Raw genomic sequence first — 18,888 nt, 5'->3', positions numbered from 1 at the left:
TGGACTCTAGCAGCTGTAATAGCAGTGGGCAGTGGTTGTACTTTGTACCTTGCAGGCAACGTAACAGATCTTTGGGTCTTTAATGGCGCCACTTAAATGCCTAGCTCACCCTTTGGCCGGACCATCTGTTCCGGGGTCTCCATCCTTCTGCTCCTGCTGACGGAGTACGGAAGAGCTCAGCAGCAAATTTAGAGGTCGCAGCTTGTTTCCGTGGAGTCTCCAGAGGTTGGTAATACTGAAGGAAGAAGAAGAAGAAGAAAAGAAGAAGAAAAAAAATAATAAAATTTTAAAAATGGAATATAAAAGACGGGGCGAAAAAGGAGGAGCCTCAAAGAGGGAAAAACCTCACATGAGTCGTCGGCTGCTTTGTACAGGTGACCTCGTTAGTGTACACTCACGCGGGCTTGGCTGCCCTGGATTTATACTTGAGCTACCCCTCCATGCAGAGTGATGTGATGCTGTAAGTGAGGGGCCACGATATATTGATGTCCTGTGCCTTCATCAATCTGGTTCCTTGCACTACCGGAAATTGACAAGATATTGGACATGAGCAGCCCGTTTCTTGATTTTGATTGATTCAGATTAGATACAAATGTTTTAGATAGAAAACACAATAGGATTCTTCAGAGTAATACGAGCAACGCCATCTACGAGTTGTCAATCACATGCGCTGCTACCCCTCACGGCGAAGCACTACGAGGACTAATCCTAGGACTCATCCATGTACTCTAACTTAGCAGGTACCTGAGGCTGTGGGTTTTATCTCTCCGAACTGCCTTGCGATGCACCTAGAGCCGGATCTCGCCGCCTTGTACATACTTTTCTGCGCCACTGCGGAACTCGAAGCGCGGATTTTGCTTACACATGTCTCGATTTCCATAGCTGTGATTCGCGATGCTTTCTACCTTAGTAAATTTGATCCGGAGTGACAAGTCAACGCGTACATCTGTACACTGGCAGTAAGGTACTACTATCAGCCACTACTACGGCATTACTCTAGGTACAGTAGTCCATCATGTTGCAGGTACCTGGCCCGGAGCTAATGACGGAGATCTGCAGAGAATTAGCTGCATCAAGTTGTTCCAACTAATGCAGCAAGTCCGCGTTGCCTCACCTGCTCCCTCCAGCATCATCCCATTCCAGCTTTTCTTGCGTCACTCAAGGATCCTCTTCACTTTCGTTTCGTTTCGTTTCATTTATTCTACTTCTTGCTTCGACACCCTTACTCGCCGGATATCGCTTGCAAGACTGGCATTGACCAACTATCCCGACCTGCTCCCCCGCCTTGGATCGCGACACAATGCGCTTCGCCTAGAACACAACACCATCACGACATGTGCATATCTGATGCCCTGTGCTTAACAAGCAAACCCTCAGATAATGGGCTCGTCACAGCAAGATGAGTCGGAGAGAGTCTCAAGCGAATCCACCTCGGCAGATGGGAATCTGGGGTCGACAAGGGACGACGACGATCCGACGCCCACCTCCGCAGGGTCTGATCAGCCGCTGAGCCTTCTCTCTCCTTCTTCGGGTCCTATTCTCGCTGGCGCGGATCGAGTCTTTCCAATCCGCTCTGTAGTCCGCGTCGACCCAATCCCAGATGAGGTCCAATTCCCACACTTGGCCGAGGCCGATAACCAAGCCCCCGGCATACCGGTACATCTTCTCAGCTCTATAAACCGAACAGACTCCTGGGGCGACGCACGAAGGTCAGAAACTGAGCCTATGTCTCCAACATCACCACCCGCATCAAACGACCGAGCTGCCCAAATTCGCCAAAAGAGGGCAATGAGCGGGCCGTATAGCAGTCTCCAGGCGGATGCCGTTCGTCATAGTTCATCGACCCCTCTAAATTTAAACATATCTACTTCAGATCTAGACGATGATGAGTCAGAAGTTCGCGACGGCGAAGAAGCGAAAGACGATTCAGCAAAAGACGACTTAGTAGCCCCAACCGACGGATCATCTGGGAATTTGGACAGCTATTCAGCCGAAGAGACTGTCCATATCGCAACGCGTTTTAAGCATGTAATGACAGATGATGGCCATGCCGTCATTACTGGGAGAGATGGAGTTTTGCAAAAATGTGAAGATGAACCTATTCATATTCCTGGTGCTATTCAGAGCTTCGGTGTCCTTTTGGCCATGCGCGAAGAAGAGGAAGGCCAGTTTGGTGTGCGATACGTTAGCGAGAACAGCAAAAAGCTTCTGGGTTATACGCCTCAGCAATTATTCCGACTTGAAAGCTTCCTCAGTATCCTGACCGAAGAGCAGCAAGACAACCTCCTAGACCATATTGACTTTATCCGAGATGAGGATGCTGATCCTGCTTCCAACGGACCCGAAGTTTTTAGCATCTCGATACGGCCCAGAAAAGAAAAGAAGAGCGTCAAACTCTGGTGCGCCATGCACATCAACCCTGCCCACCCTGATTTGATCATTTGCGAATTCGAGAAAGACGATGACGACGAGTATCCTCTTAGGCCCCCAGAAGAGAAGAACGAGCCTATGCCTACTGACACCCTCAACGGTAACCCTACGTTGGAGCAGATTGAGGAGAGTACAGAAATTTTAAGCAAGCCGCTAAGAGTCTTGCGTAGCGCCAGGAAAAAGCGAGGCGACCAAGGAGCAATGCAGGTGTTTGACATCATGTCTCAAGTTCAGGAGCAGCTCTCCTCAGCCCCCAACCTCGATATCTTTCTAAAGGTCCTCATCGGCATAGTTAAAGAACTCACTGGATTTCATAGGGTCATGATATATCAGTTCGACGCTTCGTGGAACGGCAAAGTTGTGGCCGAGCTGGTCGATGCCTCAAAGACGACCGATCTCTACAAAGGACTCCATTTTCCGGCATCAGATATCCCCGCTCAAGCGCGCGATCTATATAAACTGAATAAAGTTCGGCTGCTCTACGACCGAGACCTAGAGACCTCGAGAATTGTTTGTCGGACTCAGGAGGATCGTGACGTACCCTTGGACATGAGCCATGCGTATTTACGGGCCATGTCCCCCATTCATCTAAAATATTTAGCAAATATGGCCGTCAGATCGTCCATGTCAATCTCCCTCAATGCATTCAACGAACTCTGGGGGTTGATGGCATGCCATTCCTACGGAAATCACGGCATGCGAGTCTCCTTTCCGATTCGAAAAATGTGTCGCTTGGTCGGGGATACGGCTTCGAGAAACATTGAGAGGTTATCGTACGCATCCAGGCTGCAGGCTCGCAAGCTCATCAACACTGCTCCGACTGACAAGAATCCAACTGGATATATAATTGCGTCCTCTGACGATCTGTTACGACTGTTCGACGCGGACTTTGGTCTGCTTTCCATTAGAGGAGAGACCAAGATTTTAGGCGTAATTGAACAGAGCCAAGAGGCTTTAGCAATGCTCGAGTACCTTCGGATGCGTAAGCTGACATCGGTGGTTGCGTCGCAGGATATCAGAGAAGATTTTCCAGATTTGCAGTATCTTCTTGGATTTCAAGTCATCGCAGGTCTTCTCTATGTACCCTTGAGTCATGGTGGTTACGACTTTATCGCTTTTTTCCGCAGAGGTCAGATTAAGGAAGTCCGATGGGCTGGAAATCCATACGAAAAGACACTTCGAGAAGGCACCAAGGAGTATCTGGAGCCTCGCGCAAGCTTCAAAGTATGGAATGAACTAGTCATTGGCAAATGTCGAGAATGGGTTGAAGAGCAGATCGAGACCGCCGCAGTCCTCTGCTTAGTCTACGGTATTGTTCTAGATACTGGCATTATTCGACCAACGTATACTAACTCACGCTGATATAGGCAAATTCATTGAAGTTTGGAGAGAAAAGGAGGCCGCTCTACATAACACTCGGTTAACTAGACTTTTGCTTGCCAATTCGGCGCATGAGGTCCGCACACCTCTCAATGCCATCATCAACTACCTTGAGATTGCTCTTGAGGGGTCTCTCGATCAAGAAACTAGAGAAAATCTTGCCAAATCACACTCGGCTTCAAAATCGTTGATTTATGTCATCAATGACCTCTTGGACTTGACCAAGACCGAAGAAGGGCAGAATTTGGTAGTACAGGAAACCTTTGAGCTCGCCAACTGTATAAATGAAGCTTTAGACCCGTTTCGAACCGACGCCGAGAGGAAAGGAATTGACTATCAGGTCAAGCACCATCCTGAATTACCTAAATTTGTTCTAGGTGATAGCCGACGCGTCCGTCAAGTCATCACAAATATTACGGCAAACGCGATAGCACACACAACATCTGGATATGTTAACGTGGATATCTTTGTTGCCGATGTTAAAGAAGATGGGCAAGTTGTTGTTGAAATTGTTGTTGAGGATTCTGGTAGCGGTATGACTCCGGTGCAAATGGATGGGCTCTTCCGAGATCTCGAGCAAGTTGGTACAGAAGAGTTTGACCTGCGAGCGCCATTTGAACAAAATAGTGGACCACAGGAGTTGAAAACCCTGGGACTTGGACTGGCAGTTGTTGCTCGAACCATCAGAAACGCGGGCGGACAACTAAGGTTGAAATCGAAGGAAGGGGAAGGATCTAGATTTGTTATTCAGCTGCCGTTTCAATTGCCCGATGAATCACCAAATTCGGAGGGAGATGGATCTCTCAATGGTCCCATCTCTTCTAGCAAAGATGTTCCGGCTTCAAAGTCAGCACCCCTGGCGCAGGAAAGCGAGATACTTTTGATTGACCCAAATAAAACCGCGGGAGATGCTGCTTCTTTGGAGCGGCGGAGCCTTGATAGCTGGCGAAGTGGTGTAAGCCAGGACGGAAGCCAGAAGAGCGACGCAGACCGCCTAATCGATGCCATCAAGACCCCATTATCTCTGAAAGAGAAGGATTCGGAATATTTCACGCCTAAAGCCCAGGTTGCCAACACTTCCAACCCCATCGGCACGAGTTTTTCTATTCCAACGTCTATCCCAACGAGCGCGCCTCACCACTCTGACCTTACCAATAACACCGTTGAAGAAGATGGTACCGCCAAGGTTCGTGACTCGAAAATGCCCGTTCGAGCGATTAAAGTGCCAGACGAATTCTTTGATATACCCCGGGCTCCTCAACATAAAAGGACAGGGAGCAATTCCGAGGCTGATACAGATGCTACCGAAACAAAACGTCCGCCCGGCTCAATCAAAAGTGCTGCCGCAAGTAGCGGCAACGCATTGTGTGTGCTGGTCGCGGAAGATGATCCCATTAATATGAAAATTTTGATAAAGCGACTGGAAAGAACTGGCAATACCATCCATACCGCCGTCAATGGAGAGATCTGTGCGGCAATATACAACGAGAGCTCATCTGACTTCGATGTCGTCCTCATGGATATGCAGGTAAGTGGCATCCAATGTACAGCTTTTTGGAGAATGTTGAAGATTAACACGCGCTTTAGATGCCGATTGTTGATGGTTTGACCAGCACCAAGCTAATCAGAGAGATTGAGATATCACCCGAGCACAAGGGTCATTCAGCTTTGGCCGAAAAATGTGGCCGAATCCCGATATTCGCCGTGTCAGCTTCTCTTGTCGAAGAGTTAAAAGACAGATATGTCGAAGCCGGCTTCGACGGATGGATCTTGAAGCCTATTGATTTCAGAAGACTCGCAACTCTCCTTCGGGGCATCTATGACATCGAAACGCGAAAGTCATGTATATACGTTCCTGGACAATGGGAAAGGGGTGGCTGGTTTACGGAATCCACGGAGACTAAGATAAACGATGCAAAAGCTTGATGAAATTTTTCTTTAGTGTATACGACTGCTACGGCATGGGGAGAAACATATACGGAAATACCTGTGGGCGCGAGGGTCTTGTTTTTTGGGGAGTTTTACATCTTTTTCATGTAGTATTTTTTTTTTCTGTATGGATACGAATTGGCAATAGACGAGCCATTATAGAAAGCAATGACGGATGGCGGCAGGACACACGGCGGACACACGGCGGAGTTGGCATGTTTTTTCACTGCAGATTAAGTCAAGAAGGCGCTGTTGTGACGGCCAGATCTTCTGCCTTTTGGTGCTTGCTGGGGATTTGTTTTCGTGAATGAGGATGATGAAGCGTGCTCGGACTTTTATCATGATGCAAGGCGTGTGCCATCTTGGCGGTCTCAATAATCTCCTTCTAGGTTATGCCGTCAACCTGTCTCTGAGCTCGCCTTCCATTATCGAGGGCTGTCTTATCCTTGGTAATCCCCTGCAGCATATAGAGAGATGGCATCAATCGTCTACACTTTAACTTGTATGGTGGGTATAGCACTGACCGTGTTGACCTCGTTTGACGCATTTGTACAGAGCAGTGCTTTCTCAATACCAGCTGCACCGTATTATTGTTTTTATAAAAAGTATTATGCTCTAGTTGAGATGAAGCAGACTGTTACTGCCATAGGAAAGAAGCGTATTGATAGCCATAGATGGGGAGGGAGTGTTTCTGTTACTTTATATCAGATGAGAGAATTCATTAACATCGTATTGGTATCTATTCAGCCTAAACATATAATATCTAAACAGTTTTATCCAACACCAACGCAGAGGAATAACAAATACTAAAGTAAATAAGTAAAAGCCGTCGTATCCAAGAAAGTCAACGCGGCGTAGAGGGAGGTCATTGAGGAATATATACAAAGAAACATGCAGATGGATAGCTAGGGTAGAGAAAACGGACTCATCGTCCGCTCCTCATCAAGATTTTCTGAACTTCAGCATCCGCTTCAACAGACCTGGCTTCGTCTCGTGATTCTCCTCCTGGATGTTGTGTTGACCAACAATATCTAAAAAGACCTGGTCAAGCGTCGTAGTGCTGACGCTGTAGTGCTCAACACCTAGGCGAGCCTTGTTCTCTTCTAGTAGGACGACGAGTCGCCCAATGGCTCCTTGGCTGATATCATGTCCAACGGGTGTCACATCGTCGGCACCTGGATCTTTGGTGAAAGCAAGAACTTGGCTCGAGAGAACAGAGAATCGCAGCTGTCCATGGTACATCTTCGACTCAAGCTTGGCTGTGGGTAATGTATCGAGAATCCACGACGTGATGGCTTCCATCTCCTCTTCTGTTGTCCTGGGGGCTGTGCTCGACACAAGATGCACATGTAGGGCGTCACCGAAGCGATGCCGCAGGTCATCAGGCGTACCGAGAGCGAGCATTCGTCCGGCTAGAATGCCAGCACGACCAGCCAACGCGTCGGCCTCTTCCATGCTGTGTGTTGTCAATAAGATGGATCGGCCCGGGACCGTAGCTTGGAGCGTCTTCCACATGACTCGCTTGGATGCGGCGTCTAGGCCAGATGAGGGCTCATCAAGCAGGACGACACCAGGGTTGCCCATGAGAGCAATTCCCAGACTCAGCTTGCGCTTGTTGCCGCCTGAAAGGGCGGCTGCCATGCGTGTTGAAAAAGAGCTGAGGCCAACGGCTTGTAGGACTGCGGTGACGTTATGCTCGATATTAGGAATGCCCCGAACCTGAGCATAAAATTCCAGATGTTCTCTAACAGTCATCTGATCCAAGGCGTCGATTTGGGGACAAACACCAAGGTTTGCTCTCGCACCAGCCAGATTCTTTGTCACAGACACGTCTTCAATAAAGATGTCTCCGCCATTGAGGTTTGGCTTGAGGTCACCCCGAATGAGTGAAATGGTGGTGGATTTGCCTGCTCCATTTGGACCCAAGAGAGCAAAGACTTCGCCACGTTTCACGCCAAAGCTCACGTTGTCCACCGCGAGGTTCTTCCCGAATGACTTTGTCAAGTGCAAAACTTTGAGGCCATCATCTTCCGCAGAATTCGCAATCCTAAGCTCTTCTTGCATCACTTCCTCATCTGCCTGAGTAATGTTGTTTGGGTGCTTGTGGTTATTGAATAGAGCTCTTACAGAAGACCCTACATTTCCGCTGTCAAACCAAAGTAATAGTCCAAATAGAATGATGCACTGGATAATGAGATAAAGGATAGGACCTCCATACGCCTTGAGGCCGCTGGGGTTTGTAGAAAGCTCGTTGCCATCGCAGGCAGTAGAGAAGAGGTTTGTTGCGAGGAACAGTGCTCGAGTCACTGAGCCGACAGGCATGAATGCTGAGATGACAAAATGGCAGACCAACAGTGTGTTGTCAATCTTGGAGACCTCGACATATGTAATGACACAGACATAGGCGATCAAGTAGCCGAGGAAGAAAACTGCCTGCCCGGCAGCCGCCCAGGCAAACGTGGCTAGCTGCGACTTGGTGAACAGAGATACCATATATGACACCAATATAGAAGCCAGGCCATACAAAAAGAGCACCACAAAGACATATTCAATGTGGTACCAAACGTTTGACAGTCCAGCCCATAGGGCAGTGACAATTGCGGAGCTGACCAGGGCCATTATAAAGTCAAATAAAAGATAGGCCACCCACAGGGGGAATGGCCTGACGCCGTTGGAGTACTGCAAGCTGCGCACAAATCGCCTGCGCTCGTTACTCGGATACAGGGCGAAGAATGCTGGGTAGCAAGCGAGCGCCAAGCCCATATAGATGACCAAATTGAGAGCTTTTCCGATGGAGGAGTTGAAAGGAACGTCAAAGGAAGACCATGATGTGGCAATCGTAGTGTTCGTCAACATCACGTCGAGGAACTGCTGAGCCGTAAGTGGGCTCGTAACAAACACGTTACCAACCCAGGCAACGGTGGGATTTGTGTTGGCGTCGCCAAGCCACAGACCTGTAGTGAGATTTTTGCTGTTGTCCCGAACAAACTGATTGAATTCATCAAAGGTTTCGACGAGGTGAAGGTTGCTAAGAGAAGACGCAGCGATGCTGAGAATGGGGCTAGGGTTGATACCAAAGATGGGTCGGAAGAGACTCGAAATCAGCGTCTGATTGAATTTGTTAGATGGTCCGGCAAGGAAAACGAGGCTATCACCGTCACCGATTTGAGTAAATGCGTCCTCAGTATCAGAGGTCGAGGCCTGGTCAGTGGGCCTGCAACCTGTCGGCTCTTGGTTTTTGACGAAAAGAGAAGTTAATCCTGCTGCCATGATGGGAAGCAGGAAGGCAATGGCGTAAAGTATCCAATTTCTCTTCAGCACTGTCCAACGCTTCTTGAATAGGATGACGGCTTGTTCAAAGTAGCCCAATCGTTTGCCATCAAGAAGCTTTAGGCCAAGCCCCTGTCCCATTTGCGGACTAGAGGAATCCCGCGAAAAGCTGCTGTCATCTTTGATTGGCATTTTCTCGACAATGGTCTCGGTCTCTCGGAAGATTTCTTCGTCTCTGATTTCTTCCGCAACTTGCAGAAATACGTCTTCAATAGTGGGACCAGAGAAGCGATAGTCTGTGATATTCTCCTTCTGTAGTGCTCTGATGACCTCTGCCGCTAGTCTAGACGTTGGGGCAACATAGGTGATCAGGTCAAAAGCATCCTTCTTTCTCACACCAGCAATATTAGGCGTTTCTCTGATATCCGGGTTCTTGTGTACGTTGACTCTGTAACCGCCTCCAAGTGTATCCTTGAGCTCCACAGACGAACCTTCGGCCCGCAGTGTTCCCTTGGACAAGATGGCAATGTGATCAGCAAGAAGGTCGGCCTCGTCCAGAAAATGGGTAGTCAAAATCAAAGTCCTCTTTCCTCTCTCAGCCAGTAGAATATCCCAGAGTTTGCGTCGAGATAGCGGATCGATGCCGCTGCTCACTTCATCCACACAGCAAACAGCACTTCCGCCTACCAACATCATTCCAAGCTGCAGCTTTCGCTTTTGACCTCCAGACAAAGTTTTAGCCAAAGCCTTTCGTTTATGGACGAGGTCAATAGAGTCGATTAATTCGGTAATCTGTTCTTTGGTTGCCGGTGCATATGGTGATTTGAGCTTGCCGAAAATGATGAGGTGCTCCTCGACTGTTAAGTCGTCCCATATGACGTTCTTTTGCGGCGCAATACCAAGGCCGCCTTTGCCGTCGATCGTAATTGATCCGCTGGTAAGTTTATTCAGGCCTGCAATTGCATCCAAGGTCGTGCTTTTGCCGCTCCCGTTGGCACCCAAAAGGGCGACAATCTGGCCCTTTCTGACGTCGAAACTAAGCCCATTGACGGCTACAACAGGCTCTTTAGGTTTGGAGCCCATAGCAAACACGCGCGAGAAGAAGCTAGGTTTGTAAATCTTGGTGAAGTTGTCAAGTTTGACAGCAACCTCGCCAAGACTTCCATCCCCGGCCTTTAATATGCTGCGGCCTTCCGTGGAGGTACCATAGAGGCGCTGCTCGATCAGTGCGGCAAGAAGTGGGTATACAAAAATGTGAACAACCAGAAAGATCCAGAGAGCAATGCCTGGAAGCTTCCAGGGGCTGTCGGGGGCTATTTCGACAAGGTTGGTTGGCCTATTTTGCTTCTCAAAGCGAGACATGAGGGTGATGAAGTAGACATAGGCACATGGCGAAAAGAGCACTGACAAAATCACCACGGGTCCCGTTGAGGGCTGAGTGAGAGATTGCGCCAGAATGCCAAGCAAGAGGATGACAAGAATAGCGGTAATACCACTGAGCTGGGCCTTCTTAAAGAAGGAGGCAAACAGGATAGACATAGACGCAAGAGCAAGACCTGCGGTGATGTGGAAGAGGAGAACAATGGCAAGATTGGTGTAGAAAAACACGCCATATTTCACAATGGCGGATCCTATAACCCACGCCGGCAAATAGATGATTGAGAAAGAGAGATGGTGGGAGATGATACGGGCTGCTAGTGACATCCACGGCTTGCTAACAGGCATCATGGCATCCAGAAGCTGCGACATGCCAGTTTCACGTTCGGTAGCAATGTGGCCAGTCAGGTGGTATGTGATCCAAATGACGGAGGCAATGAAGGCAACTCCCATAAAATTCACAATAGCTTTGTGAAAAATTGCCCTCACTTTTTTTGCTCTCTCTTTCTGGGTCAAGTTGGTGAAGGGCATCTCCTGAGTGTTGGCAAGAGCCTGTGCCGCCTCAGTGCTGTTTAGACCGGCAATGAGGCCATCTATGGTGCGTTGAATAGGTAAAAGATAGACCTCTTCGGGATTGTCAGACTTATCAACGTTGATCTTGAGGGGGCTGTCGGACATCTCGGCATCCGTGCGAATGGTGTAGTTCCATAGACCACCGTCTCCCTCATTTGGCGACGACCGCATGACGACAGCCCCAAAGCAGGTTGTAACTCCTCGCAGGCTGCTTCGACACTCGGTGACCAGTGTATCTTCACTGTTTGTTCTGACGACGTCGATCCAAGGCCCCTGTGCTGTTATTTGCGTATGAAGCTGATCCAGCACATTCTCTATGCTCCCTCCTGTGAATCCGTTGTCGACAAGCACGACTTTGTACCGTCCACTGTTAAAAGCAGCGTCGAAAGCTTGCGATAGAGTTTTGATAGGATGAATCTCTCCGAACCCGAAAATTGCAGGTGGGACGAAGAGGTTCTTTGCAAAGCTGAAAAAGGCGGCTAGGATGATTGGCACGAGAAAGGCCATCACGATGACCTTTGTGAGGTGGCGGAAGAGCAGATACCGGAAATTCTTGGACATTAAAGTCCGGACCTGCTTAAAGAAAGCCATGGCGAAGATGAGGTGGCTCGATAGCCGTGAAGACTGGAGTGCTTCGGTTCCTCTCGCCCTGCTGGACTCCCGCAACAGCAAACGATGAATAGCAGAAAAATACAGGCCCTGAAGAGGGCGATAAACATGGAGCTGCACACCGCAGCGTTGATTGTATCAAGTGTCGAAAAGAGAAACCAAATATAAAACCAAGTATTTGTTAGGGGGGAGGGAGGGAAGAAATAAATTGTCGAGTTTAGAACACGCATCCATAGATAGGGCTGTGCTTGCGTCCGTTGGCGTCACAGATAGATTGACCCGTTTGCTGTGAAGTTTCGAGAGAAACGGACAGATTGGAGCGCGCCACGGCGTATTCGTACCCAGCAAGGCGATGAACTTTGATGATGATAGCAACTGGGGACTTTGTGATATAAGGGCGAGTATCTCGTCAATCGAATCGAAGCGTCAATCCTAGCAAAAAAGACCTGAACCTTAGGAGATGATCATCCACATAACAAACGCCACTCCAGCGCCCGTTTGTTAGTGAGGATGGCTAAGGGGTCGGGCCTCGGCTTAGCTCATCGATCGAGCTGCTGGCGCAACTCATACGAGGCTCTGGAGACGACAAACAAGAGAAGAGATTGAGATACAGGGAGAGAGGGAGATGAACTGTCCCTGATGCCGCTATTCGCGCATGTTGGGGATTTCTGGTTTCGAGCCGATTCGCGCCTCAATAAGGACAAAAGAAAAGAGGCAAAAGCCAAGCAATGCGCCCTTCCCTAGCAATTGGCCAAGAGACAACAATGGCTCCACTTGTATACGCGGACACTATAAAAACGCCCGTGCTAGAGAAATCGGGCAGGAGATGGGCGGACAAAGTTGTCCGTATTCCGTGCCCTGGATTCCAAGGCTTTGGATGCTCTTGTTGGCATAACGAGATGCTACGAATGCTCTTCTAGAGATATTTATGCTAATCAGCTAGTTTCGTACAAATAAATGCATTTGATAGCAGTCAGATTCCCGTCGCTACCAAAAGCTACAGAATCAAAACAATCTTGGAAACTCCGCAAATACTCGTACACAACCCACTAAAAATACGGAGCAACAACGCCCCTAAGAACTTATTTTTAACCGTTTGAGCCCAAAAACACAAAACGCCCATAAGACAGACAATAAGCTTTCACCCAGACCGCAAGTTCAGAGTAACTCCGAGCGCAAATTGGCTCAAACAATTATTTGACCAACACGACCTCCATTCATCATCCATACAAAGCCGATCACTCTCAATAGGTTCTCTCACATAATCATCGCACTTTGATCGAAGGAATCCATGACTTACTCACTGCTCCAAGCGCACCAGTCCGTGTTGTCGCGGCCGGGATTCGGGAAGATGTCGACCCGAATCAGACAGAACGCGCCCCAGGCCGCTGGTTTTCTAACGTGATTGCTGTCCTGAAACTGGAGATTGTCGCTTTGTATGGAATAGTAGGAGCATGCGCAAGGCCAGATCACCAACTGGCTTTTGCCCCCTTCTAATAGCTCGTATTCTTCTTCGAAATCGCAACGTACCTCATTCACATGCAGCCGAGTCCAAGGCTACCAATCTAGAAAACTTCGGCCAATTGCAAAAGCAGCAAAAAGCCAAAAAGCACACAATTCTAAGGTAAATCGAGACGACGGCTATTCAAAGTAAATCCAAAGTATGCGTTACATGCCATATATAAGAGGTCACTCCACTAAGACCGGTATACTATTCAACCAAGAATCCGCCACCCCCATCGTCATCGTCATCGACAACCATATCAAACTCCTCAGTCTCATCGCTTGCCGCGCCAATTTCGGCCTCTAATTCCGCTTGTCTGTCTGCTTCCTTCCTTTCGTCTTCTCCAACGTTGCTCCATATCCTTTCCCGAATCCTCAGGCCCATGAGAAGACGCCTCCAAAGCTTCAGTGCTACATATCGCCTCTTCTCATCTTCCGACTCTTGCTCCAAATCGAGCATCCCCTGAATAGTCGCGTGAATAGCCTCTTCAAATTCTTTTGCAATAACAACTCCATTCAATACAGCCGTCCCCTGTCGGCCCTTGAACTGAAATCCCGTGAGCGCTGGTGCGCAATCAATTCCCAATGCATATGCTGCCCGTCGAGCATATTCGCTCGCTATGTGAACGCCACCTTTCGGAACCATGCTAGGCACGTATACTTCAATGTTGCCAAATTTGTTTTTCGGTATACGTCCGTTTCGTACAGGAGGCGGCTCATATATCTCAGCCTGGTCTACCGTGTAAATCGGTGTCCCCGCATCACCTTCATCCTGATCCTCTTCCTCATACCGGGATCTCTTATTTTGCACTCGTTTGGGAAGCCATTTCGCGGGAATCTCTCCAGGTCTGACTTCATAGCCAAGTCGGAACCACTTCTCAGCACTCCTCGCAATTCGAACATCTTTTCGGCGATAAACCTTTTCCAGAGGGGCGCGAGCTCCGGCTGCCACGGTTCCAGACGGCACGGCTCCTGGAATGAGCACCTCATGCCGACGAAGATGACGCTCTAGAGCATATACGGGATGGCCCTTAAAATCCTGTACGTTTCTCGGCATTGGCTCTCTCGCCTCAACTCCACTTAACTCGATATCTTCGATCTGGTCCAAGTCGGTGGTCGTCTTGGGCTTATACATCTTCATGACTTTACGCCACCACTTTTGGCCATCGTCCAAAGCAGTTTCTATACGCAATTTTCGCGTCTTTGCTGCGTATCCTTTGGCATATCGCCGCGTAACATCCTTCGCAGTGCCATCTGCATTGAATGCAATAACGTAGGATAAACAATTTTCCTTGTCTGTGATGGGGGGTTCAAAGACCTTTGGCTTCCAAAAAGTGTGCGTCACTACTGGGTCCGTAGGCTGCCATTTCTGGTGCCCTACGTCAAGGATTTCCACCCAGTATATTGGATATGTAGATTCGCGTATTTGTTTGGGCGCTGAAAAGGTTGGGCGTGGCTTCGTAGGAGCGGCGGTGGGCTCGAAATTGTAATCTGTTGCGTTTGGGTGACCTAATCTGCGTCTAGCTGTTGAAGGACCGGCGGATGAGGTCGACGAGACTGCAGCGGCCATTTCTCTATATTTTGCTACTTGAGATAGCATGTGCTCGGCTTTGGAAACGGATTTTGGTTTGGCGGTCTCTTTGGTTTTTGGAAGGGTAGGTCCCGCAGAGCCAAATGCGAGAGGCTGCAACGAACAAACCAGTCGAGCACGAACACCAGCGCTTCGCAGCAAGGCGCAATACAACTGAGCCCCGACATCTCGTGATCCTTGTAAAGTCCTGGCTGCTTCTCTAAAATCTGACTTGTCTAGACATGATTCCATATCATTCGGAAGCACATACTAAAAGGCGGGTCAGAAACAAGCTTCCATTGTCAGAGATGGGCCACGTACGCTGTCAAGCTGCTCCACCTCTTCTGCCCACAAGGATCTCCTCATGCCACGCTCTGTAATCTCATATTGTTCCTTCCACATGTCTGCAACGAACTTTAGCCCATTCTTCAGACTTTCGGTTCTTCCAAACTGAGATAGGTTGGTCCCTGGAGTAAGATATTGAATCATCTTATCCGTCAGACGAGACCGGAGAGAGTCTTGAACTTCCGCATCATTGCACCAATGATTTCTCTTAGCCACATGAGACATCAGACAAATCAAATGAGCCTTGTGAATATCAATGCGGCGCTCTCTTTCTTCTTTGGTAATTGGTCTTCGTCTGTCGGGCCCTTGCTTTGATGTCATGGCAGATTTCTGTGCTGAGAGGTTGAGTTCCAGTTCCTTTGGTTCTTGTTGCTCCGAGTCTCCATCCGGTAAGGGGATAAGTAAGTCAACGTCCTCAAAATTTAAATCTTCATCTTCATCTTCTTCCTCGTCTGACTCCAACTCGAGAGTCTGGACAGTAGGTTCAGGAATAGCAACATCCTCAAATTCAGCATCCTCTTCCTCGTCGTCGCTGTCGTCTTGCTGCTTAAGCTCTGGTTTCGGTGCTTCTGTAGCCAGTGATGCTTTTGAAGGCTCATTCGGCTCTGTTGGCCTCTGAACCGCTGGAACGACCCCGCGTCTTTTCTTCAATGGCCTCTCAGGTGAACTAACAGCTGGCGGCGTAGACATTCCGGCCTCAGCCAGCATCTCCTGATATATATCGGGCTCATTTCCATCAGCGCCACTCGGCCGCTGACGGTTGCCCCTCTGAGGAGCACTGCGTCTCTTTCCGACCATTTTCACATGTTAGCCAAAGTTGGGCCAAAGTTGGTTCTCGAGCAGCGCCTATCCGCGATTCCCCAGCAATTGCGTCACAGTTACCACGCGAGAGGCGGCGCGAAGTCACGTGCTTCTCTTAATGTGCGCCTGGCGACTAAGAGAAGAGACATTCGAGACAGTGAAAAGAAAACCACTACAACACTGTACACGGATTCAGAGTCACCAATATGGTGAATATAGGCCAAAGACAAACCCATTTGCTCTCGACATTTAGTATTAGACTGCGTTTTGGTATGTCAATCACCAACTTCACATTGGAAATAAGCTGTTCATCCAGCGTTTCTTTAAAAGTGGGCACATATGGCCTAATTATTAAGGACTGCATTTTTCTCTCATCTTGCGCAATAAAAGCTATACGGCAACATCAAGTCTAAAATGTCAGTGGTAATCCGAATACGATTCTTTGTTCCAAAAACTGCTCCCAATGAGCCCAGAATCCCGCTGTGACTTCTTTGGAAACTCCATAGCCACCCAATCAACCTAACAAGGCAGCGCAACACAGCACAAAACAGTCAAAAACAGCAGATAACCATCACTATTTCAACGCCAATCAAAGTCAAAGCCCAAACATCAAAGCACCTCACTTTCATCTATTTCGTCAACCAGCCCAGATAATCGGCAACGATGAGAGTTACCATGCTATATGAGACCACAGTCAGCTATGCGAGCTTCGACTTACGAATATTTCCGGTCAGGGGAGAGATAACTTACGCATGAGGGGCAATGCGGACGTAGTACGTTCCAAATCCTCGATAGAATCTCATGACGCCTTCCTGTCGGGCCACCTTGGTGAAGCAGTCGGCCATTCCCTTGTACGGAAGCTTGCCGTCAGGTCCCCTTGACTGCTTCTGCAATCTTGTCTTGACAAAGTCAAATGGGAGACTGAAGAAACTGGCAAAGAAACCTGCAATAGCACTGGCGCTCAGAGTTTGGGCTTGTGCAGACAAGTTTGTGTTCTGCTTCATCTGTGCCTTGGCCTCACTGAAGAAGGCCAGCTGACCGAAGTTGAGGGCCATGGCGCGAACAACGGTTGGTGCGGCACCCGCCCAGAGAGCTGCGATGCCTTCGCCCTTGGCAATGGATCCCAGTGCATCGATGACCGACTTGTAGTTCTTGCGCTCGGCAAGAGGCTTCAAGCCGTCGCTCTGCATTCGAATCAGTGCCAGGTCAGCCGGGTTGCCAATCATGGCTGCTAGACCACCGGCCGCCAAACCAGCTGTTGCTCGTTCTGAGAAACCAATCTGTTTATTCTGGGCTTTTGCTCGCTCTGTTAGCCTTCCCATGAAGGTGTCAAAGAAGCCCAGCCGAGCGGTTGTGTATACAGCCTGTCGGAGGAGACCGGCAGACAGGCCAGTGTATAAGTCGAGGACCTTTCCGCTGGAGATGATGTGTCGAGTGACAGACAGCGGAGTAGGCTTGGGACCTCCAGTTGTGCCCTCGCCAGCAAGTTGGATGCGGACCTTGACCATGTCGACTGGCTGGATCACAGAGGTGGCTACCATTCCGGCGATGCCTCCATTGATGAACGGCAAGGCAGCCCGCATGACAGGAGTATGAATAATGTCAGAGGCCTTGGCGGCCGTCTCACTTCTCTTGGCAGTATTCATGACGTCCGAGGTCCTTGATCGAGCGGACTCGATTGCTTGCTTGATGGAATTCATTGTTACGATTGGGGAAGGGTCGCCTTATAAGAACTGCTATCGGAATATTATGTCTCAGGCGCACCGGGTAGAGCCTCGCTAACTGAGGACCCTGTCTGGTTGTTCAATGACTTTGGCATATTAGTCAAGCCCAAGCAATATTTACACAGCAATGATATGAGTGGTATAATGAGAGCACGGGGGTGTGTTCAGTGGAGCAGGAGAGGCATTTGGGTCTGGCTTCGGGACTGTGATCCCGTCATCGGAAATTCTATCGACCTAAGCTCGACGGCAGGCCGACAGGAGCCGGCGCGATACCCGAGCAGTGAGGTCGGCCCAACTCAAAGCCATGAAAGGCGGTTGCCGATCGGAAAGTCTAGGGGCGCAGAACGGCTCCGATTTGGAGAGCGGGCTCACTTGGCTCCGCTCACCGTCCAAGATTGGGCGGGTGGATAGCCGCTAAGAAACAGGAAGGGGGATGGTTGGAAAGGGAAACGGCAGCTGTGCTCACTCACCAGATAACTCCGCGATCAAGCGCACGCTCAAGGTTGTTGAGCGAAGCTAGGCTGTATGTGTTGGGTCTCGTTGAATTCGATGCTCCCCGGATGGGTTTGTGCACGCGAGGGCCGGGCCACTGGTGGGGAAGACGGCGCAAAACGGAGGCAACGGCGATGGCAAAAGCGCTTGTAGGGGGCGCAGACGACCTGAATATGAACAGAGCTTATGTTGAGAAGCCTAGCCTTTGGTGGTTTGGCAATTCAACAATGTCCGAAACTCGGATGTGGAATGCGCCGAAGCAAGCGATTGATTGCGTATCGCAAAATTCAGGCGTGAGACGCGAGACGATTCAGGTACAAAACAGGATGAGACCTTGCGCGCCCAACGCTTTTGCGCGAAGACGTTGAACGTTGAATTGATGGGGGAAATGGCAGACAAAAGGATCACTCTGAAGTGTTACAGAAAAGCGTCAGAAGCAACGAGCAAGACAACCGGGCGAGTCGAGCATTTTAATACTGGACGTCTTAGTGCACGCCATGGCTGATCATGAGCCTGGCAACTGCTCTCGTCCACTGGCGACCCTCCACTATGTGGCGAGGAGCTGTTTGTCTGTCGCATTCACGGTGCGGAGGCGAGGCAACCTCGTTGGAGAGGCACCAAAGCTTCTAGGCTCTCGGTATGCCGGAAGTCCAATTGCGGGGGAGGAGATGATGTATCCCATCCATGGCCACTGCGTCTCGTCTACCAACCATCCAGCTGGCCTGCTGCTAGTCATGTCTGTGCCTTGCGTGGCGCTGGACCGGCGGATGATGCTTGCTGATGCTGGCTGATGGAAGCAATGCCCTGTTGGCATCCATCAGTTTGTTGCAGCAAGCAAACCAGATGCGTCAGCGCCGTCGGCCCTTGTGATGGAGCTATGATGGC

General features: G+C 49.5%; 4 protein-coding genes across 4 annotated transcripts; 1 reads left to right on the top strand and 3 right to left on the bottom strand.

The window, feature by feature from the left end:
* Positions 1-1,380: 1,380 nt before the first annotated feature.
* M431DRAFT_494287 (hypothetical protein) lies at positions 1,381-5,736 on the top strand (the record flags this gene model as incomplete). Its single annotated transcript, XM_024917233.1, has 3 exons — positions 1,381-3,739; positions 3,798-5,338; positions 5,398-5,736. The coding sequence occupies 3 exons, from the start codon at positions 1,381-1,383 to the stop codon at positions 5,734-5,736; spliced, it is 4,239 nt and encodes a 1,412-aa protein (XP_024775522.1).
* Positions 5,737-6,681: 945 nt separating this feature from the next.
* Positions 6,682-11,550, bottom strand: M431DRAFT_481326 (hypothetical protein; the record flags this gene model as incomplete). Its single annotated transcript, XM_024915948.1, has 1 exon — positions 6,682-11,550. The coding sequence occupies one exon, from the start codon at positions 11,548-11,550 to the stop codon at positions 6,682-6,684; it is 4,869 nt and encodes a 1,622-aa protein (XP_024775521.1).
* A 1,729-nt stretch (positions 11,551-13,279) lies between these two features.
* M431DRAFT_83160 (hypothetical protein) lies at positions 13,280-15,784 on the bottom strand (the record flags this gene model as incomplete). Its single annotated transcript, XM_024923277.1, has 2 exons — positions 13,280-14,911; positions 14,963-15,784. The coding sequence occupies 2 exons, from the start codon at positions 15,782-15,784 to the stop codon at positions 13,280-13,282; spliced, it is 2,454 nt and encodes an 817-aa protein (XP_024775520.1).
* A 632-nt stretch (positions 15,785-16,416) lies between these two features.
* M431DRAFT_82475 (hypothetical protein) lies at positions 16,417-17,487 on the bottom strand (the record flags this gene model as incomplete). Its single annotated transcript, XM_024923175.1, has 2 exons — positions 16,417-16,465; positions 16,538-17,487. 2 exons carry the CDS (start codon positions 17,485-17,487, stop codon positions 16,417-16,419), a joined length of 999 nt encoding a protein of 332 aa, XP_024775519.1.
* Positions 17,488-18,888: the final 1,401 nt, after the last annotated feature.

This window comes from Trichoderma harzianum (assembly GCF_003025095.1).
Source record: "Trichoderma harzianum CBS 226.95 unplaced genomic scaffold M431scaffold_5, whole genome shotgun sequence".
Classification (NCBI taxonomy): Eukaryota; Fungi; Ascomycota; class Sordariomycetes; order Hypocreales; family Hypocreaceae; genus Trichoderma; species Trichoderma harzianum.
The sequence above is the reverse complement of the archived record's forward strand: the minus strand, read 5'-3'. Positions and strand labels throughout refer to the sequence as shown.